Source organism: Suricata suricatta, chromosome 2, assembly GCF_006229205.1.
Source record: "Suricata suricatta isolate VVHF042 chromosome 2, meerkat_22Aug2017_6uvM2_HiC, whole genome shotgun sequence".
Lineage (NCBI taxonomy): Eukaryota > Metazoa > Chordata > Mammalia > Carnivora > Herpestidae > Suricata > Suricata suricatta.
The window spans coordinates 131389631-131416936 of NC_043701.1; the positions used below are offsets into that span (position 1 = coordinate 131389631).

General features: G+C 48.2%; 1 protein-coding gene across 1 annotated transcript in view; it reads left to right on the top strand.

The window, feature by feature from the left end:
• Positions 1-14446: 14446 nt before the first annotated feature.
• Positions 14447-27306, top strand: part of HK1 (hexokinase 1) — an 81156-nt gene continuing 68296 nt past the window's right edge. The window contains exons 1-2 of the mRNA XM_029931805.1: positions 14447-14536; positions 17762-17809. Of these exons, the coding sequence (XP_029787665.1) occupies positions 14510-14536; positions 17762-17809 (75 nt within the window). The 5' untranslated portion in view covers positions 14447-14509. The remainder of the gene's footprint in view (positions 14537-17761; positions 17810-27306) is intronic.

Below are 27306 nucleotides of genomic sequence, written 5' to 3' on the forward strand. Positions count from 1 at the left end.
TCTCTCTCTCTCTCTCTCTCTCTGCCCCTCCCCAACACAGGCCACTTCTTTCTCTCTCAAAATAAATAACTAAACTTAAAAAAACATTTTAAAATAATAAAAAGGATGAGACCTTTTGGATGGGGCTGGGGGAGGAGGAATATGATGTCTAGGTTCTTTCCAGCTCTCACAGAATATGCTTTTGCCTCTCAGAGTCTTATCCCCTGGGAGATTAGTCTCTGAATTGCTAAAATCCTTGTATTTTTATCCCCACCTGCACCCCCAGCCAACAACTGGTCACATTTCTCTCTACGGCTATAAACTCCTATTAGGCGTCCTCTCAAACTACCATCTATGAATTCCTCTGTCAGGAAGAGCAGGTGGAGAGCATGAGAGAGTGGGAGAGAACCAGGATTTCTTATACTTTGAGTGAATGAATGCACTTTACTCTAGACATCGAGAACATGGCTCTCAACTTGAGCAGGTTGTAGAAGGGCCAAGAGGGCTTATTAAACACAGATTGTTGGCTTCTTCCCCAAAGTTTTCAATGATAGGTCTATGGCAGGGCCAAGAATGTACATTTTTGGCTGCTGCGGTGTGTGCAGGGACCACACTCTGAGAGCCACTGCCCTGGGGGTAGAGACCTAAGCCAGCCTATGCTCAGTAAGGCCCAAATCTACTAGGGGTGAATTAATACATTTTAGGGACCATCCTCTTCCTCTACCGCGTTCTCCTCCTCTTTCATTAAGGCTCACTTGTCCCTGCCCCAGAGGCTTCAAAACAAAGTCTGGTCCAGACCAATGTGTCCCAGGTGCAAAGTCACTTCCTCTGGGAAGCCTTCCATGAATCCCCAGGATTAGATGTTGTGGCTCACTATACTTCTTCATGATAGTAACCAGACGCAAGTCACAATCTGTAATGATAATTCATGTGATTTCTTAATTAACATCTCTTTCCCCAAGAGACTACAAAGAAAGCTCTATGAAGGTAGGATTTAAGAAAAATAAGAAAGAGGGGCTTCTGGGTGGCTCAGTTGGTAAAGCATCTGACTTTGGCTCAGGTCATGATCTCACAGTTGTTGAGATTGAGCCCCGTGTCGGGCTCTCTGCTGAGAGCTCAGAGCCTGGAGCCTGCTTTGGAAGGATTCTGTGTCTCCCTTGCTCTCTGCCCCTCCCCTTCTCATGTTCTCACTCTCTCTCTCTCAAAAATAAACATTTTTTTTTAAAGTTTAAAAAATCTTAAAAAAAAAAGTAGCACCAAGGTAAGGTAGCTGGATGGGGGAGCAGTGGTGGGTCATTCCAAGGATTATGGAAAAGAGTGAAAGAACGGAGGCTTTTGTTCCCAAAAAATGCCTCCTGAAGGGAAGAGGAAGGAAGGAGGTGACATTCACTAGGATTTGCCCTGCAAGTTTGCCCCAGCTCTGTCTGACACCAGCCAGACATTTGTCTTCTCAATTTTCCCCACCAACCTGAGTATTTCATCTCTCTTCAGATTTTATTTTTAATCAAAATATTTAAAATGTTTATTTATTTTACAGGATGCCTGGGTGACTCAGTTAGTTCAGTGTCCTATTTTAGCTCAAGTCATGATCTCGGAGCCCATGGGTTTGAGCCCCACATTGGGCTCTATGCTGACAGCTCAGAGCCTGGAGCCTGCTTTGGTTTCTGTGTCTGCTTTTCTCTCTCTCTCTCTCTGCCTCACCCCTGCTCATGTTCTCTCTCTCTCTCTCTCAAATTAAATAAACATTAAAAAAATAATTAGGGGTACCTGAGTGGCTCAGTAGTTTAAGGGTCTGACTCTTGATTTTGGCTCAGGTCATGACCTTGTGGTTCATGAGTTCAAGGCCCTAATCGGGCTCTGTGCTGACAGTGCGGAGCCTGCTTGGGATTCTCTGTCTCCCTCTCTCTCTGCCCCTTCCCTGCTCATGGTCTCTCTCTTTCTCAAAAATAAATTTAAAAAACCACATGACACTTAAGAAAAAAGTTTTTAGTGTTTATTTTTGAGGCAGATTGAGAGCAGGAGTGGAGGAGGGACAGAGAATCGGAAGCAGCTCCAGGCCCTGTGCTGACAGCAGAGACCCTAACGCGGGGCTGGAACTCACAAACCATGAGATGGTGACCTGAGCCGAAGTTGGATGCTCAACCACCTGAGCCACTCAGGCACCCCTCTCTTCAGATTTTAAAACTTGAGTTGATTTTACTAGCTCTGAGCTCCTTGCTAGCTAGCTCTAGGCCTCAGCTACTGCACCCATAAAGTCAAGAGTGAAAGCCCCAGCCTGGGAGAGATCTGAGTTAAAAGCCCGGTTCTGCTATATTTGCGTGTACGTTGCAACCACATCTCCATGGGCGCCTGACTTAGCTTCTGTGAGCTTCAGCCTCTCTGGGCATAAGAAATACCTTCTGCTTCCTGGCGTTTGGGGGAAGCTTCCAGAGTCAATGCATGGGAAGTCCTTAGCACAGTGCCTGGCAGACGGAGGGCTCATTGCACACAGGCTGCCGTCCTCTTCACCGTTGTCACCGTTCCTGTCCCCATCACCCAAGGTTTTTGTGAGGTTTCTATGAGTAGGATAACGAACTTCATGACCAGAATGCCCCGATCTCTGCCCACGAGGCCCCAGTAACACCCTCTTCATGGAAACAAGACCCAGAACCTTCCTTCCACAGGACACAGCACACGCTCTGCTCCTTCCAGTCCTTCGGTGACTCTTGATGTTATGACGAATGCATCTTTTGTCTCTTTCTGTTCTCAGGACTCCAACTAAAGAGCTGTTGCCCACAGCATTGTTCTCAAGGAAGAAAGGAGCTAAGCACCCACCCCCAACTGCTTTGTGCCAAGAGTCGGCAGTGAGGTTTGCCAGGCAGCACATGCTGTCCTTTCGGAAAATGAGAGTGAGACGAAGTGAAGAGGCAGCAGCAGTGTCGCAAGCCGTCTCAAGGCAAGTGAGCGGGCGGCGCGCTGGGCTCCCTCCTCCCTGAGCCCCCCTCCCCCCTCCCCGGCCTTTGCAGTTCCTCGCTTCCTGGCCTCTCTGTAAGTAAGAATCAAGAATACTCCAGTCTCATGGTCTCAAAGGGTAGATCCTGGAGATGAGACCCACTTATTTTGCTGCTGAGGCCCAGAGAGGGACAAACACTTTCCCAAGGTTACACAGCAACATTTAACTGGACCATAAGTTACTACAATTAGGTCTTTTTGTTTGAAGTATTGAAGCTAATGCCATCTACAGTGTTTTGTTTTGTTTTTAAGGCAAATGCTTTTATTCCTCATGGCTTGGTAAACTGTAAAGGGCCACTCTTCCCTGAGTATTCACTTGCTCCTCTCTGTTAACCTCTGCATCTAAACTGACGCTGTGCTGTTGAGGGAGGGTGTGAGAGAATGGCCAATAGTGCAGGAGCTGGAGGCTGCCTGATCTCCAAGCTTAGCTTTGCTACTGACTTACTGACTACTGAGGTTGGGAAGTTCCTTGACCTCGATGAGCCTCAGTTTCCTCATCTATAAAATAGGATAGGGACACTTGGGTGGCTCAGTCGGTTGAGGGCCTGAGTCTAGATTTTGGCTCAGTTTACGATCCCAGAGTCCTGGGATTGAGCCCTGTGTCGGGATCCTCACTGAGCATGGAGCCTGCTTGGGATTGACTCTCTCTCTGTCTCTCTCTGTCTCTCTCCTCTGCCCCTCCCCTCACTTGTGTGCAACTATACTCTCTCTCTTTCTCTCTAAAATTAAAAAATAAAAATAAAATGTATAACATAGGGTAATATTACTTATGAGGGGTTCTTACAGTTTAATGCCTTGAGTTGTTTTTAGCAGAGCCTGACAAATAATAAACTCCAAAAATTATCACCTCTACATGAGTTGCTTAGGAGAAAGATGGGAAGTCAATGGACCAGGGGGTTCATGGTATCTGAAGAAAGGCTAAAAAGATGTGAAGAAACAAGACTAAACACAGCTGGAAACGAAGAAGGAATCCTGCCATTAGGAGACACCAATGAATTGTAGAGTTTTTTGTTATTAAAAGGCTGGGACATCAAGATCCCTAAATTCAGGGGCGCCTGGGTGGCTCAGTTGGTTGAGCATCTGACTTCGGCTCAGGTCATGATCTCATGGTTCGTGGATTCGAGCCCCGTGTCGGGCTCTGTGCGGACAGCTAGCTCAGAGCCTGGAGCCTGCTTCTGATTCTGTGTCTCCCTCTCTCTCTGACCCTCCCCTACTTGCACTGTCTCTCAAAAATAAATAAAAAACAGAAAAAAGATCCCTAAATTCAGGCCAATGATACAAGAAATGCAGCATCTAATGTGAAAGGATGTTAGGATGGTGTCGGGCCTGCTGTTTGGGAAAGAGAATGCTTGGTTTACACAGATGCTTTAGAATCTGAGGAGGGAGTTCTAGAGAAATCAGTGGTAGTCTCGGAGAAGACTGATGGGATCCCAGGGGAATGGGGAGATAGGGGAAGGCCAGCTGCCAGCACGAAGCAGGGTGAGCACACGGAACGGGACAACGCCGTGTATTTCTACGTGAACTCTAGACCACACAGACCCCTGACAAAAAGCAAGGCTGCTTTGAATGGCCTTCAAACTGAGTGCCCTGGGCCAGTCACAAGGGCTCCTTTCCCCTTCCACTCCCATCTCCTGGGTAACAGCAGGTAGGAAGCCATGGGAGAAGGGGATGATACCATAATCTTCTCTGTCTTTGGACAGACCCACAGGAATTTAAGAAATAAATACTAATAGGGAAGATGTAACCTTCATTCTCAGTAAGGTTGCTTTGGTGACCCAGAGCAGTGTTTGAACTGGATTTGGGGAGTTGCCTGGGTGTCAGAAAGGAAGACAAGAGTGCATGTGGAATTTGTGGAAGAACTACTTTGAATGCTAGTGGGCAGTCCGGCTCCTGGCTCTTGCAGGCTCCCCTTGCAGTGGGCCTGGGGATGCATATGATTCACTCCACTCTGGCACTCAGGAGCTGAGGCATGAGCAGGGGTGGATGTGGGAAGGCTCCAGAGGAGAGGCAGCGTGTGGACTGGGAAGAAAGGGTGCTGGGGTCTGGAGGGTCTGTACCCATGCTTGTCTCCTCATGTCCTGCTGTGTGATTTTGAGAAAACCACAGCACCTCTCTGAATGTCAGCATCCTCATCCCTAACTTAGGATCTTATTATCCCCCTTGCAATGGTGTGACAGGATCAAATGAGAAAATGGGTAAGGAGTATGATACAGTTAGTGCTCTGTGATGCAATGCTTTCTTCTTGGGGCATTATTAATAGTCACTGGGCAACAAAGTTTCTTCCAGCTTCCTCTCAGGCCCTGCTAATAGCTCCCTTGAGGGATCTGTGTAGCTATATGTGTTTATTAGTTTTTTTATTTTTTATTTTTTAAGACAGAGAGGGAGGGAGTGCAAGCAGGGGAGGGGCAGAGAGAGGGAGACAGAGGATCCAAGCATGCTCTGTGTGGACAGCAGAGAGCCTGATGCAGGGCTCGAACCCATGAACCGTGAGATCATGACCAGAGCCGAAGTTGGACCTTAACCGACTAAGCCACCCAGGCGCCCCTGCATAGTTACATGTGATCCTCACAACAACCCAGTGAGTTAGACAGGAGAGGCGTTTTCAGGTGGCACACGGAGGCTTGGAAAGGTTAAGCATCTTCCCTGAGACCCATGTAGGGAATGGGGTGGGGGGTGGACCCTGGACCTGAGACAGTTCCGTCCTCGACTCCTAGTTCAGGGCTCTTCCTCTGCTCCTGAAGGGCAGGGACCACCTCCTGGGGCTCAGCTATCTAGCACTACATAGAAAACCACCCCCCAAACTTAGCGGCTTAAAGGAATAAGCTCATGATTTTCTGTTTCAGCAATTTGGGGTGAGTTCAGCTGGGTGACTGGAAAGGGGGAAACACTCATGTGTCTCCTCGCTGCTCACACAGAACCACTCTGGGTACCAACATGTGAGGTTTCTTCCCACACCAAACAATTCTGCAACACCAGAATTATAGACTGTCTTTTGGTTGAACTGGATCCTGACACCATCGACCTGGAGATGAAGGACTTCAACACCTCCATTTTGACCTTAGTCTGTACTTTCTAATTGCTCAAGTTCTTCTTTCAAGCTTATCTCTTAACTCAGGCAAAAGACCCTCGGGACAAAACATCCCAAGTGATTGGAGCTAAAACGACCCAATCAAGCAGTAGGGACTGCCCTGAGCCAGCCTGACTCTGACCCCAAGGCAATGATGACCTGACCTTTACTGCCAACCTATCTGTGCCTACTGACTTTTGTCTCACATTTTCCTTAGATAAACCTAGAAGTATTTTCAGCACTTTCTAGGCCTTTGGTCTTTGAGATATTAGTGCACTGTCTTCTGGGTGTTGGCCTCAGTTTTTAGAAATAAGCCCACTGACCCAATCAGAGGAGGAATTCGGAGACCCAGAGCACAGTAAAGCAAGGCTTTCATCAATGTTCTAGCAAGAGCTGGTGTCTGATGGACAGGCACACTGGGGGCAGTTACAGCAGACGATTTATCTCCTAGCATGCAAGTCCCTGCCCTGGCTCCTCGCTGGCCGAGTGTGCAGAAGTTACAGCCTGACCGGATGTGGCCCATGCCCGTGTAAGGCAAAAACTAGTTTGATCGGGACAATGTACATTCCTTGAGGTCATGCAGAGACTTTCAGTCCCTTCTTCCTTTGTTCTTTGGCCCATGCTCATTGCAAAACCCATAAGAATAAGCCCTCGAAGTGGAGAGGGGAAGAAGAACCAGGAAGTGAAGGGTTAAGGGTTTGAGACTTCATTGTGGGGGTTTCGTTCATATTCCCAATAGGTTGTAAGCCTCCTGTTAACTAGACAGCACAGCTTTTATTTTCATTTCTGAAGATGAATCACCTCCCTTATTTCTCACATCAGTGAAGCAAATTCCTTTCTTGTTTCACTACCACTCAGTCTTTGCCTTTGGATTTTGTCAGTGGTGAGGGGCCAGACCTGGTCTGCTTGGGACCCCTGGAGCCAGATGCGCTTCACCCCTGCACCTGGTTGTAGAGATGATGTCAGACTCCACAGGTAAAGGGCTTGGTCCCTTATGACTACCCACTCCTCCTCACCCCTGTCAACTTTGATACCAATCACAGGCCAGGTTGTCATCTGTGCTTCTGACCAATCCGATATAGAGCCCCACAGCCCCTCCTGGCCAGGTATGTGGGGAGGGGTGGAGAGCTTCCATGCCCTGTCTTGGGCGGTCACCCTCCCAGCCCTCCACCAGTTCACTGACCGTGGAGGCCCTCTGAACCTTGTCCTTTTAAGTTTTTATGGAGGATTCCATACAGAGGCAAGAGTGACTAAATCACTGCCCATTGTTGAAGGTTTTAGCCTCTCAGACCCTGCCCCTTCCTTGGACATGGGCAGGCTGCAAGTTCCAGTGGGGTCACCACCTTGGTTCCCTGGGCAACCAGGCCCACCCTCATTAACATAAACTCATTGTTTTTTTGAATGTGGCTTTTTAGGAATAACAGGACACTCCTTTCACCTTTATCACTAGGCCTATTTCAGAACTGGAGCTATTTGGGGACAAAACCTCACATATTATAACACAAGATTCTTTTATATTGGTTTTTAAAATTTAGGAAATCCCAAAAGTTTTAGGAGCTCTGTGCCAGGAATGGGGACAAAGACCAAGTATCGATCTCTTATTATAAATCACAGTGTCACAGTGGCTCTGCAGTCTGAGCTGGGTATGGTTGGCCCTGGTGGGGCTCCCTCCACCCTAGTGGGCTTCCTGGTTGGCTGGGGGCTGGCTGGCCTAAGATACTCCCCTGGGATGGCAGTTCCTACCTCCCGGGGCCTCTCATCATCCAGGAGGTCTAGCTGGGGCTTCTTCCCACAGCAGCGGTGGTAGGGGTCCCAAGAGCAACAAGAGAAAGCCCTTCATGTGTGAGCATTTTTCAATTTTTTTCTTGTGACACATTGTCCACTTGGTCAAAGCAAGTCATTGGCCAAGGTCAGGTGTTTGTGGATGAGAACTGCCCAGGGGCGTGGACAGAGAGAGGCTTGCCCATGCTTGCACAGTGATCAGGGCAAGCAGGTGAGTGCCAGGGCTCCAATCTTCCTCCAACCTAGGATTCTGTGCCACGGGCCAAAGGCTGGTTTCTTACTCTGAGAAGTCTTCTCGGATCCCCAAATTCACGTAGTTCAAAATAGAGTTCCTCACTTACTCTTCCCTGTGATGGGGTTTCAGAGTGATGCTGAGGTCTGGAGTTGAAAGCCAAGAAAGAACTCTTGAGACGTCTTTGGTGCAAAAATGGGATTTTATTAAAGCACAGGGATAGGACCTTTTGGCAGAAATAGCTGCACTGGGATTGTGAAGAGGGGGCTAGTCACATACCATGGAGTTGGGGAAGGTAAAGTCGAGAGGAGGTTTCTTAAAGGGATTTTCATATGCTGAAGAAGACACAGATTGCTGGGGGCCTAGCTGCGGTCAAGCTAAGGTTGTTTTTCCCTCTAGCAAAACATTAAGACAGTAGGGAGTTCCTGGACTTTAGGCTATTGGTAAGATCCCTCTTTTTTGGTAACTGTCTAAGAGACTTGTAAACTGATGGAGACACTTAACAGTTTAACCAGTTGTTTTCTATCCTTTTGTTTGTTCTTGGGAGTTAGAAGTGCCTGAGGAATATCACGTATCCCACCTGGGGAGGTGGGTGCTAGCTTGTGCTTTGCCCTCAGCCGTAAGCTCCCTCATCATATGGACATTTGTATACTTTCTCCTTTTAGAATTACAGAAAGGTGTTTTCTCACGTTTCATAATGGGGCTGTATCTGGCAGTCTGCTACCCCACACGGGCAACTCAGGGTCAGAATAAATCTCTTGTCACCTATGAGTTGGTACATGTAGATAAAACAAAACATCAATAATAATAATAGCCACGTATTTAGTACTTACAGTTACCACTTAAGTACTTACTGTATGCCAGGTGCTCTGCGTGACTTAATCTGTAACACTCATCAGAAGTGTTCTAGACTCCACTAAACCTTCAGATTCAAAGACTGCCCCAGGCCACACCTGGCCCCATTCTGCATGTCGTCCCTAAGACGGGAACTGCAGGCCGCTGGCACTGCAATGCCAACTATTTCTTTTCTGCGGGATTCTGTGCAGCAGTCTCCAGATGGGAGAAGACAAGCTCTCTCTGGGCCAGTGCAGGACTCCTCCTGGCTTCAAAGGCCTGCCTGGCAGGAGCCAAATTCTCTTGTCACAATTCCATAGGGATATTTTCCAGGGTCTCTGCAAGGGACAAAACAAGAGTCATCTCACTCAGTGAAGCCTGAGCTATGCGAATGCATCTAGTATTTATAATTCTTCCAACCCAGGAAAAACCTAGCAACCAGGGATCATCATTAGCATAAGAAATGTAACTCGGAGGGGCGCCTGGGAGCCTGGGTGGCTCAGTAGGTTAAGCACCCAGCAATGGGTTTTGACTCAGGTCATGATCCCGTGGTTCATTAGTTTGAGTCCCCACGTCAGGCCCTGTGCTGACAGCACAGAGCCTGCCTGGGATTCTCTCTCTCCCTCTCTCTCTCTCTGCCACTCTCCTGCTCTCTCTCTCTTTTAAAATAAACAAGTAAACATTTAAAAAGGAGAGAAAAAGAAATGTTACTCAGAAACATACACAACATTCTATCCTTATTGTAACAGAAGGAGCATGTGTTCGCCCCTCCGTGAGTCACAGATAGAAGCTACACCAGAGCCAGCTGTCACACAAAAGAAATTCATTTGCGGCACATAAAGAAACCACGGAGAATGACTTCCAAAGCGGTGACTCTCCAAGCAAGGGCGGGCATTGTTTTTTAAACTTAGGGTTAGGATGAATATGGACAAAGGGAAGCCTGCCATCGGATGTAGAGGCGGGCATAAGGCCACACATGCGCCTTAAGGCAATACACCTCCACCTACACTGTATGTTCTGGAAGTGAGATGTGTCCCCCTCCGTGGCTGGAGATTTTAGAATTACAATGAAGTAAAGCTGAGTCTTGGTCACTGCAGGGCTGCTGCATGGTCCCTCTGATGCAGGTGGGAGTCCAAACTGGCCTGAGCTCTCCCTCAGGACCGTCTTTACTGCTTGAGGGGTCATTTCAGTTTCCAGTGGGGATGCTATGCCTGCAGGTCTCTGGCCTGAGTTAAAGATAAGCCGGAAAAAAGAGCACTAAGGAAAACTGTAGGACAAAGGTTGGTGAGTGCAAGCAACTGAGTAGTTAAGGTCAGGTCTTGGGGGACTAGCTGGTGACATTACCAGGTAACTGGGGGCAATGGAACTAGAATGTTAACCCAAAGCCTAATTCTAATGCAAAATGGAGAAGGGTTCTTTAGTCTCACCTATGATCTTCCTCATTTTACAGACACGGAAACTTAGGCTGTAGTAAGTGGCAGAGCAAGGATTCGAACCCGGGTCCCAGGCCACACTGCTGCCTTAACTATTAGCTTATCTAGCATCATTAGAGGAAAACCTTTTTATAGAAACAAAGTTAAGTCATCAGTTATAAAGCAAAATGTATATTATCTTTGGATCGCATTCTGCTGTGCCATTGGATTACAACCGGCACAGGCTGACAGAGCCCGTGACCTCCTGTCAGTGTCTGTTTGGGAAACTCATGGAGGAGCTGGGGACAAAACCAAGGTTTTACACTGTCAGCCAGGGCTCTCCACCCCTTCCTGGTCAGGTACTCTCTCAGTAAAAAAATTTTTTAAAAGATTTTTTTAATGTTTATTTATTTTTGAGAGACAGAGATAGATCACGGGCAGGGAAGGAGCAGAGAGAGAGGGAGACACAGAATTGGAAGCAGGCTCCAGGCTCTGAGCTGTCAGCACAGAGCCTGACGCGGGGCTCGAACCCACAAACAACGAGATCATGAGCCGAGTGAAGTCAGATGCTTAACCAACTGAGCCACCCAGGCGCCCCTCTCAGTAAGATATTTTTGCAGACACATTCCCCAATACATGTATTTCAGTTATTTTGGGATTTATGCATTTATGATTTTGTGTATGTGACACGTCCAGAACAGGCAAATCCATAGCGAAAGAAAGTAGATAAGCTATTGTTGGGGGGGGCGAGGAGTAAGCGGGTGGATAGAGTGGGAAGTGACTGCTGATGAATACAAAGTTTCTTTTTGGGGCAATTAAAATGTTCTGGAATTACATAGTGATGATTGCACAACCTTATGAATATACTAAAACCCATTGAATTATATGTATATTTTAAAAGGTGAATATTTTGATATATGAATTTTGTCTCAGTTTTTAAAAAATTATGTATTAAAATAATGTGTACAATACAAAGAGTAGCCTAAAAAAATATAGGGTGAAATTTTAAAAGTCATAAACAAAAGTTCTGATATTGTCTTCAGTCACCCCAACAAATTGTCTTATGCTTTCCCTATGGACTTGCTGCTTTAAAGTTTTATTTATACTGAGAGAGAGGGAGTGCACATGAACAAGGGACGGGAGGAGAGAGAGAGAATCCCAGGCAGGCTCCGTGCTGTCAATACAAAGTTCGATTTAGGGCTCGATCTCACAAACCATGAGATCATGATCTGAGCCTAAATCAAGAGTTGGATGTTTAACCGACTGAGTCACCCAGGCACCTCTGGACTCACTGCTTTAAACCAACCCCCTGAATAGGCTGTGTCTCAATTATGTTAGAAATAAGCCCATCAACCCAATCAAAGGAGGGACGCAGAGGCTGGGAGCACAGGGAAGTGAGGCTTTAATCAACGTTCTTGCAAGAGCTGGTGTCTGACGGACAGGCACACTCAGGGCGGTTACAGCAGACAATTTGCTCCTAGTGGGAAGTCCCTCCCCTGGGTTCTCATTGGCTGAGTGGGCAGAGGTTACAGCCTCACCTGGACGTGGTTTATGCCCCTGTAAGGCCAAAAAGGGTCTGATTGGAAAAGGCGTTCCCTGGGGTGATGCAGAGACTTTCAGTCCCTCCTCCCTTTTTGGCTTTGGCCCACGTTCATTGCAAAGCCCACGAAAATAAGCCCATGAAAGGGAGAAGGGAAGAAGAACCAGGAGGTGAAGGGTCTAAGGTTTGGGACTCCATTGTCTGTGTGGGGGGGGGAGGTGTACATATTTCCAATAGGTTGTGAGCCTACTGTTAACTGGACAGCACAGCTTTTATTTGGTATTTCTGAAAATGAATCGTCTCTTGTCTCACAAATATAAGCCATTTGTGGCCCCTGGTAAAAGCCCTTTTTGCTTTTACAACTGTTCTGAATTTCAGAAACATGGCCAATCAGTCAACAACAATCACAGTTAAGAGATATAGATTGAATACTTGTTAGATGCAAAACACGATCCTGAGTGCTCTGTTTACATACGCGCACCTCACGTTCCTATGCGGCTACGTTAATGTCTGGGAATGTCACCATGTTACAGTTGAGGAAACTGAGGTTCAGGTAGGTTAGGTAACTTTTCCAGAGTCAAAGCCATTACACAGCTGAGTGGGGCTTCAAAGCTAACAGCCTGACCTCAACGCCGTGTTGCACACTTCCTCTGTGCTGAGCACTGAGGGACACGCAGAGTGTGTGCACCTGGAGGGTTTATCCTGTAATGGGAGAGGGGGACGGTTATCAAGTAAATAGAAGACAAGTACGGATATTTCCAAGTTCTTGGGAGAACGTATCATAGCCAAGTTCTGTGGGCCTTCTGCCTCAGAAACACGCGGGATGAAGGAGTCAAGTAAGAGCGTTAAATCTAATTTTGTTTATGTAAACAAATAACAAAGAAACTCCACATGTTTTGTTCATGCCTCTGAGCTGGGCCGGTGAGGATCGGGGATGCCAGGGGTACCGGTTGTCCCACTGAGACCGACTGGGGCACAATTCACCACCCGTGAGCCATCGGGATTCAGTGGCTGGGGGCCCAGTGTTACGCCAATCTTTAGAAGCCTGGAATCTTGGCTGACCCTCTTAGAACTCAAAAGGCCTCAAATAGTAGGGAACTTCTTGGATTTGCTGCAGCACACTAATTGTTAGGCAAATCACATAATATTTCTAAGCTGTTTAGGATATGGTTGAGACTTAATAAAATCGTTATGAATTTTGACAGGCTATCTGACATTTATTGAATTATTACTATATCATTCCTAAGTGAGCCTTTCTGAATATGAATTATAAGATCCCTACCCAGTGTAACCAATAAAAAAGTGATGCGATCTTTATTAACTGACATGAAAAGATTTTCATAATATATTATTCCATGGAAAAAAGAAGTTTTAAAAAGAGTACAACAGCATGATTCCATTTTTATGTTGTTACTGATCTGTGGTTATCTGGACAAAAATATAAGGGAGGATGTGTGCCGGAATGTTAATAGAATTTGTTTCTGGGGCACCTGGGTGGTTCCGTCAGTTAAGCGTCTGACTCTTGGTTTGGGCTCAGGTAATGATCTCACAGTTTGTGGGATTGAGTCCGATGTTGGGTTCTTGTGCCAACTGCACAGAGCCTGCTTGGAATTCACTCTCTCCCTCTCTCTCTACCCCTCCCCTGCATGTGTGTGTGCTGTCTCAACATAAACAAACTTAAAATAAATAAATAAATTCATTTAAAAAGAACTTATTTCTATAGGAGTAAAGGTGATTTTAAACTTTTAAACTACTTGTCTGTATTTTCTGACTTTTTTTGGTGTGATGAGTGTGCATTGCTTTTATAATTAGAGAAGTGATTTTTTACCCAGAGACACACCCTACCTTGCTTAAAATTTTTTTATGTTTATTTATTTTTAAGACAGAAACAGAGCATGAGTGTGGGAGGGGCAGAGAGAGAGGGGGACACGGAATCTGAAGCAGGCTCCAGGCTCTGAGCTGTCAGCACAGAACCTGATGCAGGGCTCGAACCCACAGACTACGATATCATGACCTGAGCTGAAGTTAGATGCCTAACTGACTGAGCCTCCCAGGCACCCCCTGCCCTGTTTAAAGTAGGGGGAAAGAATGACACTTGGTGAAGATTGGGCTTCTGAAATTTGGGCTTTCGAGTTGTCTTAGTTAATTTCCATTTCTATTGGATTTCCTCCCTAAAGCAAGACACTACTTTCTTTTTCTTGTCTTTCTCTTTCTTACTCTCTCTCTCTTTCTTTCTTTCTTTTTTTAACAATTATTTATCATTGAGAGACAGAGAGAGACAGAGCATGGTCATGGGAGGGGCAGAGAGGGAGGGAAGCAGGACCCTACTTCCAGATCTCTTTGTAAGTAGACAAGGCTGCAGTTGGTGAGAAGGCACCACCTCCAGACAGGGCTCCAGGGAATTTCTTCTAGCAGAGTGTCCTGCCAGAAACCTGTGACATTTTACTTGGGATTACAGACCCTTCCAGAGACAGGGGCCAGTACTCGGCCCCCGGTCCTCAGGAGTGGCGCATTTAGCCTCCCAGTTGGTGAGGAGAGAAATGAGACTGACGAACCCTTGACTTTCTCCTTCGGGTTTGCTTTTCTCCAGGTCTCCCAGTTCTGACTGCTGAGCGCAGAAGAGAAGAAAGAACCAGAAGAGAAGAGTGAACCCGGCACAGCAGGTGCCCACCATGGGGCAGACCTGCCAGCGAGGATGTGTAAGCTCTCCCCCTGCTTTCCCCCAGCTTCACGTGGCCACGGGCGCCTCAGCCCATGCTCCCTCAGGCTGTTAGGTCGGCGTCCATTTTATAGGACAGAAACCCAGACGGGGAGCACAGCAGACACGTGTCACGGGATGAGGCAGGAGGCCCTCACACCCAGCCTCTGACTCTCTGTGCAGTTTAAGCTTTACCTGGGCCAGATAGGTCCTGCCCGAGGGGAGCCCAGGGGGTCAGTCACGTGACCCTTCCTTTAATCACTTGACCATTAACACGGCAAAGTCATGAACGTGTGTGGAGAACAGGAGTGTGGCCTTTCCTAAGAGAAGCCTTCCATGGCCGTGCGGAAGCAGAAGCCCACTCTCGCCACTTACACAGAGCTCTGCTTCTCTCCTGGATGTTGAAACAAACCTTGGAAAATGTGTATGGGACAAATAATGTTCTGAGTAGTGGCTCATGTTCAGCCAACCGCAGAGGGTCCCTCTGGGGCAAGGACTGCAGACGCTCCGCTTTTACAGTCTGGGAACCTGAGGGACAACAATCACAGAGCTGGGCCTTAAGGAATGCCCTGGGGACAGACTTCTCCCAAGGCAGCATGTCAGTCACTGCTGTGGCCTGACCTGCCCGCTTTGTGAAGACTTGTGTGGTCAGTGTGTGGGTGACAACTTAGTTCCCAGATGGCATGTGAGAGAGGGGAGGAGGGGCCACAAACTCGAGGCGCTGCTTTCCCCTCCCTGTGAGGTGGGGGGGGGGGCAACTTTCCCTCCGTCCTCCAGGCCTGGCTTGGAAAGGCCCCCTTCGTCACCTCTAAGGAGGGCTTTGCAACCTCGCAGGGCTTTGAGAGAACTGAATTTGACCCCGCTTCTCACACCCAAGTGGAAACCCCGTGTCATCTCTGAAATCCCAGGCACCTGTTTGGGTACAGTGAGCAGGGGAGGCCACTAACTACACAAACCTGAAAGCTCCTCGGGCCCCAGACCCCCGATGCCTGTCCCTTCTCTCCTCCTCTCCTCCGCAATCAGGGTGAACAAAGCTTTACCTGCTCTGGGAAAGGAGCACCTCCAGAGCCGGCGGTGTGTCGGATGTCAGCGCCGCCTCTCATGGTCCCCACTGTCCCCTTCCTGTGCCCCCACCTGGCCTTGCAAGTCTCAGGCAGAATGCCACTGAGGGTTTGAAGGAGGACAGGCAGCTTTGGAGAGGTGGCACAAAGCAGCCAGTGTCACAAGTGCCACGCGGCAGTCAGCAGGCTTGGGCACCGGCCCTTGGAGTTCAGTGTCAGTCTGTGGATCTGGCTGGTCCTCTGTGGTCCTAGGGGTCCAGACAGGGGAGCGCTGGCTTGGGGATCGGAGACACAAGCAGAAGCCCAGGAGCGGGAAACAGGTGTGAGCTCTCCAGTGGCGCCGTGTGAGTTGTCATTACTGCCCTGTGTCTCTAGGAGCCTGTGATCTTTAACTTCAGAGAAGCAGCGACTCTGCGCCAGCCACGCCACACGGTCCCCATAAATGTTCACAAAGTTCCTGTGAGGGAGGTCGTGTTCTCACCTCACAGATGGGAAATCAGAGGCTTAGGGAATTAAATTCCTTGCCTAATTTCACACAGCTCCTCAGTGACAGATCTAGGACGTAAACTCAGGTCCCTCTGACTCCAGCCTGTGCTCTTTCGACCAGGGTCCCTTCAACCTCCCCGGCAAACGTGAGGCTGCAGGTGAGGCCTGTGACTCCAACCGTAACTGCTGAAGAGTATGCCTATTTCCTGTTTTGAGTTGTTCCCAGCGTAGGAATGTTGTGCTCTGGATATTGAATTTCCACTCTTAATCTAAGGAAGGGCCCCAAATTACATGGCCCGTTCAGTTCCTTTATCCTTGGCTCCTTGGCTGTTTCAAGCCCCCAGAGAGTACTGTGCATTATTTCCTTATGCTCAGTTCTCTGAAAGCATGTAAATATCTTCAAGGCTTCATCAGAGCCCTTTCAGTGGCTAGTCTGCTCTCGTGGAGTATCTATCGGTGTGAAGCCTAGACTGGTTTTTGGCCATGTGAAAAACTTGCCTAGATTGTCCTGGTCACTTGGGTTGTCTATGTGATGCCTTTTCTTGCTTCCCTAGGACCATGATTTCTGATTAGCAGCCTACTCGGAAGAGGACACGGTTTTTGAGTTCATGAACAACCACCATTTATGGAGCACCTGCTCCACCTGAGGCAGGACAGGAAGTGGTGGCCTCTGGCCTTCAGGGAGGACTCACGGTTTACCCCCAATTCTCGAGAAGACTGGCTGCATGTCTTGGGCCGCTATACAACCTTCTAGAAACCCCAGGCCCCTTCCTTATAAGTAGGATTACCCCTTGTGCTCTGTCACTCAGGGGTAATTTGGGCTCCCAAGGGCAGCAAGAGAGGGAGGCGCGGCCTGAGCACAGAGCACAAGCGTTGTTAAAGCTACTGCTTATGGCCTGTTGTTATTGTCTTACTGGCTAAGGCCAGTCACACAGTCAAGCCCGGAGTCCCTGTGGGAGAGAGACTAAAGAGAGTATGGGTACCAGGAGAGAACCATTATGGCTGTTTTTTGCAAACAGTTTCCTACATCCTCCTTCTCCCTTCAGCTGCTATCATGAAGAGATCTACATGGTCTGTCTCTTGACTGGCAGCAGTTTCCAAAACCTGTGAGGCACGGGAAGTTGTGAGAGGGGTATGCAAGGGCAGGATGCTAATCCATCAAGGATGCTTGCTCGTCCAGCTACTGCCTGATGTCCACGTTCTCAGCATGTTCGGCTGGGAAGTATTGCCTCCGGCAATCTTGGGGACACGGCATGGCCAGCGGGGACAGACCCCTGTGTTACCATTGCTCCCCTACCTACCTCTCTAGCAGCTCAGCACTGTGCCTTCACTATTGGTGGACACATCTGTCTTCTCTGGTGGACTGTGGGCTCCCTGAAGGCAGAGCCACTATTGGTTTTCATCTTCAAACCCCCACTTCCTAGCATAGGACCTTCACATTCGTAAGCACCTAATCCATGCTGACGTGAATAAATTCATGAATAAGACATTTCTGAGCTCTGCTGTGCTTCATCCGGAGAAGGGCTAATCACCTTAGAATTTACTCAGCGATTTCAGGGTTACTTATAGTTACCGTTGCTTTCGGAATACGACTGATAAGTTATGAGCATCGACAGGTGTTGAATGCAAGTTGCTAAGATGCCTTTGTAACACCTTATTTTGTCCTGTGTTTCTTTAAGAGTGAAGTAACTGAAGAGTCAATCAAGCCCCCGCTTAATGAAATGAAGGTAAGAAGCCTAAATGTTCTTTCCATGTCCTGTAACATTTTCTGTAAAAGAGAGGCAGTGTGGCAATTCCCTAGGGGAATTCTGACCATGGTTTCAGTTAGCCAAGCAGCCCAAAATGGATTCTGCTGGGGGCTGGAGTTGGGGTTAGGGAAGGGGGAGAGCATTTACCTCTAACCTGTTCCTACCTGGGCGCAGCCCACCCCACGGGGCAGGTGCTTTCTGAGGGGACCTTTGTTACTAGGTCCTTCTCTTAGCCCTCTCTTGGGAGCAAATTACAAAGTTAGGAGCTAAACACAGGACCTTCCTGCCCTTGGAGCTACGTTGCACACTGACTGTGGGAGAGGCTCTGGGAGAGAGAACACAGAGGTCTCTCCCCTCCCTTGTCTTTTCCAGTGTGTAGAGTCAGGCATGCCAGGAACTTGTACCCATGCCCTCTGCACTTGAACATGGACAAGTTTCAGATCTTTCCTATTGACATAGCCCGGATGGTTCCACATCAGGAAATTTTCTGTGCTCTCTGTGATGGCCTACCCCTCCTGTCCCATCCCCCAAGCTGGCACTTTCTTATGCCTTTAAAATTGCTATAGGGCGGATCTGAGGTGCATTGCTTCATGAGAAGGTGGCAAAGTGGGGTTTTGAATGAGCCACTTCACTGGGAGAAAAACACAGTAGCTTTTTATTTCTCCTGCATCTGTGTCCCTTATCTGGTCCAAGGTGAGGTCCAAGGCTGGGCTTGGAATCACAGCCCTCTCTACCCTGCTTCTCATTCCACGATTGAGCTGCCGTATTCTTATTCTTTCAAAAACGAATAAGACGCTCCAGCGTTTGAGGACTTATGGCTGAGAAGTGAAGTTCAACATGCAAAAAAGGAAAAAGTTACGTATGTCTTAGGAACCAGATAAAGGAGGGATCCTCCCTGTCTTGGGGAGGGAAGGAAGGTTGGAGATAGGAGGTGAGATTGAAGCAGAAGAAGGAATCTGCTGGCCAGGAAGGACAGTCCATGGAGAAATGGCAGCAAGGCAAAGGCAGAGGCTGTGAAAGATGGAAAGAAGCCCGGAGGCTGCCTGTGTGGTGCTGGCGGGGAAGGCGGAAGGGAGGCTAATGACATTGGTGGGGCTGGCACTGGGGTCCGGTTAAGGAACTCTGTCCAGGGGGCCCAAAAGATCTGTAGGCTGAGGGATCATGTGATTAAATTGTGTTCTGTCCGGCAGCAGCAAGGAGCAGGAGCCTTGAGCCTCCAGGAAACCAGACGAGGGGTCGCGGGGCTGAGAGTAGACACATCTTGAGAGGTGGTATGTGTGCGAAATGGTGCACTTCAGAGTGGGAAGAAGAAAGGCCTACAAGTTCCATTGTTACCAATTTTTAAAGACCAATCGGCACTGAGAGCCCTGCTCGGTGAGCCTTCCAGATGGCCACGTGTGTCATCTTGTACTCAGGGTCTCTCACCATGAGGATGGGCTGACAGAGGTCCCTACCTTTGTTTCCAGGGCCATTTGAGCATGAGGCATTATTGTCTTATGACTGCCTGGTTGAGGAAGTTTTATATATCATATTATCTGGCTTTAACTAGGATGACTCTCACAAAATGAGCAAGTGGCTTAGAAAGGTTTCTGCACAAAAACTATGGATGAAAGCTAATGAACAATGGAGCCTTGGTTGACTCAGTCAGAAGAGAGAGCAAGAGAGTGACTCTTGATCTCACGGTCATGAGTTTGAGCCTTATGCTGGGTGTAGAGATTACTAAATATAAATAAACTTTAAAAAAAACTGGTAACAAATTAATGGGGGTGCCTGGGTGGCTCAGTCAGTTGAGCATCTGACTTCGGCTCTGGTCATGATCTCACGGTCCATGGGTTCGAGCCCCGCATCAGACTCTGTGCTGACAGCTCAGAGCCTGGAGCCTGCTTCGGATTTTGTGTCTCCTTCTCTCTCTACCCCTCCCCCTACTCGCACTCTGTCTGTCTGTCTCTCAAAAGTAAAGAAACCTTAAGAAAGTTAAAAAAAACAAAAAACTAATGAACAAGGAGAAAATAAGAGCACTGATTTGTTCCCTATCCCTGGTGCAAGCTGCTCATCAGCCACATCTTGGGGTTAAAAGAAAGAAAAGATCTGATCAGATATAATAAGTAGTCAGAAAAAGAAAATGGGCAAGGCTTTTTGAATTCTGGCTTTATTCTGAATATCATTAATGATAAGCTAATCCCTATGTACACGAAAGGCTGGAGATAATCAGGCAATGATACCATTAGCTCACTACATTTAAAAATAGTTAACTTCACCCTAGTGTCTTTTTAAAAACCTTTTGGAATGTTTATTTATATTTGAGGGGTGGAGGGAGAGAGACAGAGACAGCATCTGAAGCAGGCTCCAGGCTCTGAGCTGTTAGCAAGCACAGAGCCTGATGGGGGCTCGAACTCGTGAGCTGTGAGATCATGACCTGAGCTGAAGTCAGCTGCTCAACTGACTGAGCCACCCAGGTGCCCCTTGTGTCTATTTTTAAATTGAAGTATAATTTATTAGCTGTCAAATGTATAAATCCTAAGTGTTGGCTCAAGAAATTTGAACACATGTATATAGGTTTATAACTGCCACCCAGGTCAAGATGTAGAATATTGCCATCATCCCCCAAATCTCATGTCCCTTGCCTGTCACTACTTTCCCATTCCCTGTCCTGAGGTTATCATTGTTCTGACTTCTATCACCATAGCTTAGTTTTCCTGTTCTTGAACCTCATGTAAATGTAATCATACATGTGTGCTCTTTTGTATCTGGCTTTGATATTTTTATTTACTGCGTGTATTCATTCCTACATGATCTTGTGTATAGAAAATCCTAAGGCGTGTGCGCGTGCACACACACACGTAGAATAAACACATTCAGCAAGGTTGCAGAATACAAAATCGATATATGAAAATCAATTGTACTTTCATACATTTGCAATGAACAATCAAAAAAATGAAACTAAGAAAACAGTTTCATTATAATAGCACCAGAAAGAACAGAATACTTAGGGATAAACTTAAAAGAAGTCTAAGATTTATACTCTGAAAGCTATAATAAAACATTGGTGAAAGAAATTGAAGAAGATCTAAATAAATGGAAAGACATTTGGTGTTCATGAATTGGAAGACTTAATATTAAGTTGGCAATACTCCCCAAATTGATCTACAGATTCAACACAATCCCAAAAACACAGCTGGTGGGGGCACCTGTTACCAAAGGGGAAAAAAGCATTCCATTTTTAGAGCTGAGAAGTATGGATTACATATAGATCTAGTACGATTTTTGTTTATCTCTCACCATAGACATTTGGGTTGTTTCTAGTTTGGGCTATTACTAATAAAGTGTGAACATTTGTGTGCAAATCCTTCTATGGACATATGTTTTACGTTTTCTTGGGTAAATACCCAGGAATGGAATGTCCAGGTCATGGGGGTATATATTAAACTTTATTAGGAACAACAAAGATCGCCTGGGTGGCTCAGTCAGTTAAGCATCTGACTTCAGCTCAGGTCATGATCTCACAGTTTGTGAGTTCTAGCCCTGCATTGGGCTCTGTGCTGACCCGTTAGAACCTGGAGCCTGCTTCAGATTCTGTGTCTCTCTCTCCCTCTCCTCCACTCACTGTCTCTCTTTCTCTCTCACTCCCTCTCAAAAATAAGTAAACATTAAAAAATATTAAGAACAGCCAAATAGTTCCAAAGTCATGTCATTTTACACTCTCATTGTCCCATTTGTTTTCATGTCTATATTTTAGGTTTTTGTTTTTGTTTTTTTTAGAGAGAGAACACGAGAGGGGATGGGCAGTGGGAGAGGGAGAGAATCTTAAGCAGGCTCCGTGCCCGTGCAGAGTCCAACGTGGGGCTCGATCTCACAACCCTGAGATCAGGACCTGAACTGAAATCAAGAGTTGGATGCTTTAACTGACTGAGCCACCCAGGCATTCCTAGATATGTTTTATAACATAAATAATATATCAGTACAGTCGTATGCATTGATAGTTATAAGTAAATGTACAGGGGTGCCTGGGTGGCTCAGCCCTTTGAGCAACCGATTCTTGATTTCGGCTCAGGTCCTGATCTCATGGTTCATGAGATAGAGCTCCATGTCAGGCTCCGTGCTGACAGTGCAGAGCTTGCTTGGGACTCTCTCACTCTCTCTCTCTCTCTCTCTCTCTCTCTCTCTCTCTCTTTCTCTCTCTCTCTCTCTCTGCTGCCCTGCTCATTTTCTCTCTCAAAATAAATAAACATAAAAAAAGTAAATATACAGATTGTGAGATACATGATCAAAACATTTTTACTACAGACTATTGTGCATAAACCAGTTCTGTAGTCTGGGATGAGAGGAGAGTTGGTATTGCTAAAGGTTTTGTATTAGTTTTCCAGGACAGCAATAGCCACAAATTGGTGCTTTAATCTTTTTAACTATTTTAATTTTTTTTAATGTTTATTTTTTATTTTTGAGAGGTAGAGTGCAAGCGGGGGAGGGTCACAGAGAGAAGGAGACACAGAATCTGAAGCAGGCTCCAGGCTCTGAGCTGTCAGCACGGAGCCCAATGAGGAGCATGAACCCACCAGCCATGAGATAAGCCGAAGTCGGACGCTTAACCGACTGAGCCACCCAGGAGCCCCATCCAGGCCATCATTCTTTATACATAGGAGGCTTACTGGGTTCAGAGGCAATGCAATGAGGATGGCATGTCCAAAAAGCCACAGGGCCAGACTGGCTTTCCTGACTCCCCTGAGGGACTGCCATCCCCACAAGGAAGTAGAAACCTTCTTGGGACAGAAGCTGAGAGAGGAATCCCTGGGCACCAGGTCCTTTCTGAGCCTGGCAAACAGGTCAAGGTTGAGCAAGGGGCAGCTGGTTGGAGACCTTTATAATCTTGTATTCAAATCTTGCACCCTAGGCACCTCTCTTGCCTCATCTTAACCCCAGCCCTAACACCTGAGGCCTTGTGCCTGTAAATTCCAGCGACTGGGGGCTGAAAACTTAAAGACCTATGGGGGCAGAGGTGTGTATCAGTGAAGTGGGGAGACTTGGTGGGGTCTGGGGGCAGCTGCAATACCCCACACTGTCTGAAGGGGGCAGTGGCTGCTCAGTTCTAGCTGAGCATTGCCACGATATATCCAGGGTCCTGTGTGACCAGACCTAAGATGCTGGGAATCAGGATTTTATCTAATTTTACTGCATTTTATCTTTTTATCTTACTTTTTAAGTTTATTTATTTTGAGAGAGAGAGGAAGAGCCCACAAGCTGGGGAGGGGCGGAGAGAGAGGGAGAAAGAATCCTAAGAAGGCTCCGCACTGCCAGCACAGAGCCCGATGCGGGGCTCCCACTCACAGACTGAGAGATCATGACCTGAACCAAAGTCAAGAGCCAGACCCTTACCGGACTGAGCTACCGAGGTGCCCTGGGAACCTGGGGTTTAAAGCGAATCTCCTGACTTTTAAGTGCTCCCTCATATTTATAAAATATTAGGTGGGCCGAATAAGATATACGTTGTAGACCATATTTTAGCCTGGTGGTTGCCAGCTTTAAAACCTCTGTTCTCATGCTGTCAGAAGGCAGAAGTTTGGGTAAATGAAAGAGGCAGGGAGACAGGCCAGGAATGTGATTCTCCATCCCCAGCCACTCCAGGGGCTGGGCACGGGTGCCTCTTCCCCAGAAGCCTTCCCACAAAGGACACAACTGTCTACAGAGTTGATGAGGAAGTCCCCGTGACCTTTCATCCCAGTGAGCTCCACAGCGCAGGGCCACTAGGACCCGGGAGGGAGTGCCCTCAGCATTGCCCAAGAGAGACTGCAGAAACCAGTACTGGTGGATTCATTTCAGAAGTTTATTCCAGATGGTCTCATGGAAAGTCATTGCTTTTCATTCCCAGCAGTTCCTCAGACTCACCTGGGCAACTCCTAAAAGCTGGCGTTTGGCCACCGCTCCAGGTCAATTTAGCCATCATCCAGGGCTCAGGCCTGGGCATCAGCATTTGTAAAAGCCCTCCGGGTGACTCTTGTGCATTTGGGTTGAAAACCACAGACATAACTAATGGAAATGTTGGGTCAGGATTCCTCCCTGGTGCTTCTTCTCAGAAGTGCTTTGCATGACAGCAGCCCCCTCTCCCACCTAGGATTCCAACATGTTGCAGCATTGCGCATGCTAGCCTTAATTCTTCCTTTTTCCCTTTTGCTGTCCCTGAGACCTTAAATGCACTCTATAACCTTCATAACCCTCATTGACTGATTAAGTGGGGATAATGATATTTGCCCTTCTAACCTCACCAGTGTGTTATCAGGAGAAATGAGGCAATAAATGAAAAAATAAATGCTCTGTAAACCATCAGTATTATGCAAACACTGCTGTTAGAAGTGTGCTCCCAGGTGCTGGGGTACTGCTTTGATCCACTGGTGAGAATTTCTGGAGTAACATTCCTAGGGCCCTGGATCAGCTGTGAATTGTTACATCCCGACTTCGCTGTGGCCTGCCTTCTCTTACTGATAGGTGCATTTTGTGGACGGCAGCCTGGCATGGCCTGACCACCCCCTCCCAACCCAGATCCTACAGGAGGGAGCACAGTAAATGAACAGAGACACCCAGGGGACTCCTGCCAGAGGGGAGGGCCATCTGGAGGGTCGGGGAGATGTGTGGAACTAGATTTCCAATGGTCAAGGTCCTTGCTGCTCTTCCTCGGGGTCCAGAGTGTAATCAGCAAGGGGCTTAGCTGGGGTCCAACAGCTATATGATGGCAAAAGGGCAAAAGGAAGTGGGATAATAAAGAAGTGCATGAGGTGATACTTGACATAATGACGGGAGGACACAGGCCCAGCTCTGAGCCCAGGAGCAGTCACAGCAGTGTAACATGGGCTCTGGTCTCGAAGGCTGTCTGATGGGGGCAGACAAGACCACCCCCCAATAAGACAGTATCAGGTAGACTGTGATGAGTCAGTGTTACTTATCAGAGGCTGCGTTGAGATTGTGCGGGGAGGATAATCAGCCCTGCTGGGCATCAGAACTGGGTTTAAATCCCAGCTTCGACCTCTAGCACAGCCTGATACTGGACAAGATGGCATGCTCGTTGTGTTGCTGGTTTCCAGTCTATAAAGAAGAGTCGTGGTCTAGATCTAGATGGATTCTGAGCACAGTCTGAGTTTGCCCCATGGAAGTGCTGAGGCTTGGGAGATTGGGGTGAGTGGCCCCAATCTCAGGGAGAGGCTTTCATGGGGGAGGATGGGAGAGCTGGGCCCTCGGTGAGATGGACACTTGGTCAGTGGAAGGTGAACAGAGAGGGCAGGGCGGGCAAGGAAATGCATGCAGGGGCTTAAAGGGAACAGACTCTGAGGGCCGAGAACAGTGGGAGGTGGCCTTGCTGCGGCCCAGGGTGGAGGGAGAGGTAAGTGGGGTGTAGTAGAATCAGATGACAGAAGGCCTCAGACACCAGGCAGAGATGTTTCAATTGGCTGGGTCAGGAAGGAGGCAGTCATCAAGGGATTTGTGGCAGAGCTATGATGTGATTAGGCTGCTTCTTAGCAGGAATAATGTGGCCCGGACTTCAGAATGACTTGAATGGCAGGGAGCTAGGAACCAGGGAGGGCAGCTAGAAGACTCGTGTGATATTTCTGGCATGGGACAATGAGGCCTAGGGGTTGAAGGAAGCAGTGGGCCAGGCCTAGAAATATTTCTCAGCATATACTGATGGACCTTGGGGTCTGTGTGCATTCAAGGGGTGGGGAGGAAGGAGTCACCTTGAGAAGCAGTTTCTCAAAGGCCAGGGAAGAGAAAGCATTGGCACCATTCCTGCCTGCACACAGAACGTCTTGGGGTAGCCTGGAACATTGGGAGGCTCTGCTTCTCCCTGGCTCCAGCTCAGACAAGAGATCACGGATGTAAAGGGGCCATGGTGATGGCTGAGACCTAGGTGGAAGGGTATGTATACACTTATATACTAGGTGCTAGGTGTGGGAGACAGAGCGATGACCAAAACACAGTTCTTGGGCCTCACTGAGCTTCTGGCCTGGCCTCGGCAGGACTCAGATGGCAGTTGAAAACAACCAAATCATTCTTGTTCTCCCAGTTTTACTTTATGGCCAAGTGGGCAGTGTAGGGGGTTGAGGAATGCCAGAAAATCTCCGTTCCTGGTTTATAATGCTGCTACCCTGAGGGCGGATCCAGGTTTTGTGGGGTTTGAAGATGAAATGACTTTAGGGAACCTCTCTGGAAAACATTTGGAAATTACAAATATAAAGTTGCTAGGCCCTCTCAGGGCCTTCAGTGGGGATTGGAATACAGGTGCGAAGCCCTCATTGGCTTCCCAATCTTGTAATAACGCCCGCCATTTATTAAGTGTGTATTGTAAGCATGTATTCCACAACAGCCAAGGGAGGCTAGGCGGGCTTTAGTATCTCCAGATTATGAATGAGGAAGCTCAGGAAGGTGACTCGGTGTCCCAGCCAGAAAGCCAGGAGGTGGGGACTGAGCTCTGGACTGAGGGCTCTGGCTTCCAGGGCCACATCTGAGGTCCTCTTCAGTTGGTGACAGCAGCAGTCAGGTCCTTGATATTCCTGAGGGAGAATGTACTGGACCAGTCATCTCCCTTTGATACCACTGTACTCTCTGTAGGCCTGGCCACGGTTCCCCAGGATCCAAGTGTGGGATAGAGGTTCTGGGACAGGGCTGTGTCCATCTCAGAGCACCACATGGTGCAGCCTTGGTCCCGGGAGCATGGCCTATTCAGGGAGTACAGACAATAGAAACAGCAAACTGCAGGGCTGAGCACTGGCTTTGAAAACACACAGACCTAATTCTGGGATCTACAACTTCCTGGTTGTACGAAGTCTGGCAAGATACATGGCGTCGCCGAGCCTCAACCTGATTACCTGTTGAATCAGGATAGTAACTGCTTCGTTGTGTTTTGAGCTCATGACATGTCATCTTGTAAGGCGGGAAGGCTCCTACACACACAGGGCAGTGAATCTAAGAACGCTGCGGTAGCTATCAAAGCAGGTGCGTAACCGCCTGATTCCGCACCTCCCCTCCGCCGGTTAAGGCTGAACATCTTTTCTAAGGATTCCTCCCAGTCCGGCTAACTTCCTTTGGGGAAGTGGAAAAGGTGGCGCCAGGAGGGGGTGCCCGAAGTACCCCCCGCGACGCCAGCGAGCCGGGGTGCGCGCGAGGAAGACGACGCCTCCCCGGGAGATACGGCCTGGCCGGGGCGTGCGCCCTCCGGAAAGCTCAGGAACCCAGTGACTCCGGGGAGGGGGTTGTGGGGAGTCGCTCTCGGTTTAGCAACACAAATCCGCCAAACGGAGATTAGGTCGGGCGGCCGGGGTGGGGGCGATGCACTGCCGGGAGGACGCCCGTGGGACTCGGCACTCGGCATCTCGGGCCCGCGAGAGCCGGCCGGAGCGCAGACCCGGTGCGGGGACCGCGAAGCCTCCGGGCTCTCTCGCTTACGCCTGCACAGGCCCGGCTCGCTTTGCGCGCCCACCTCTGCACCCTGCTTC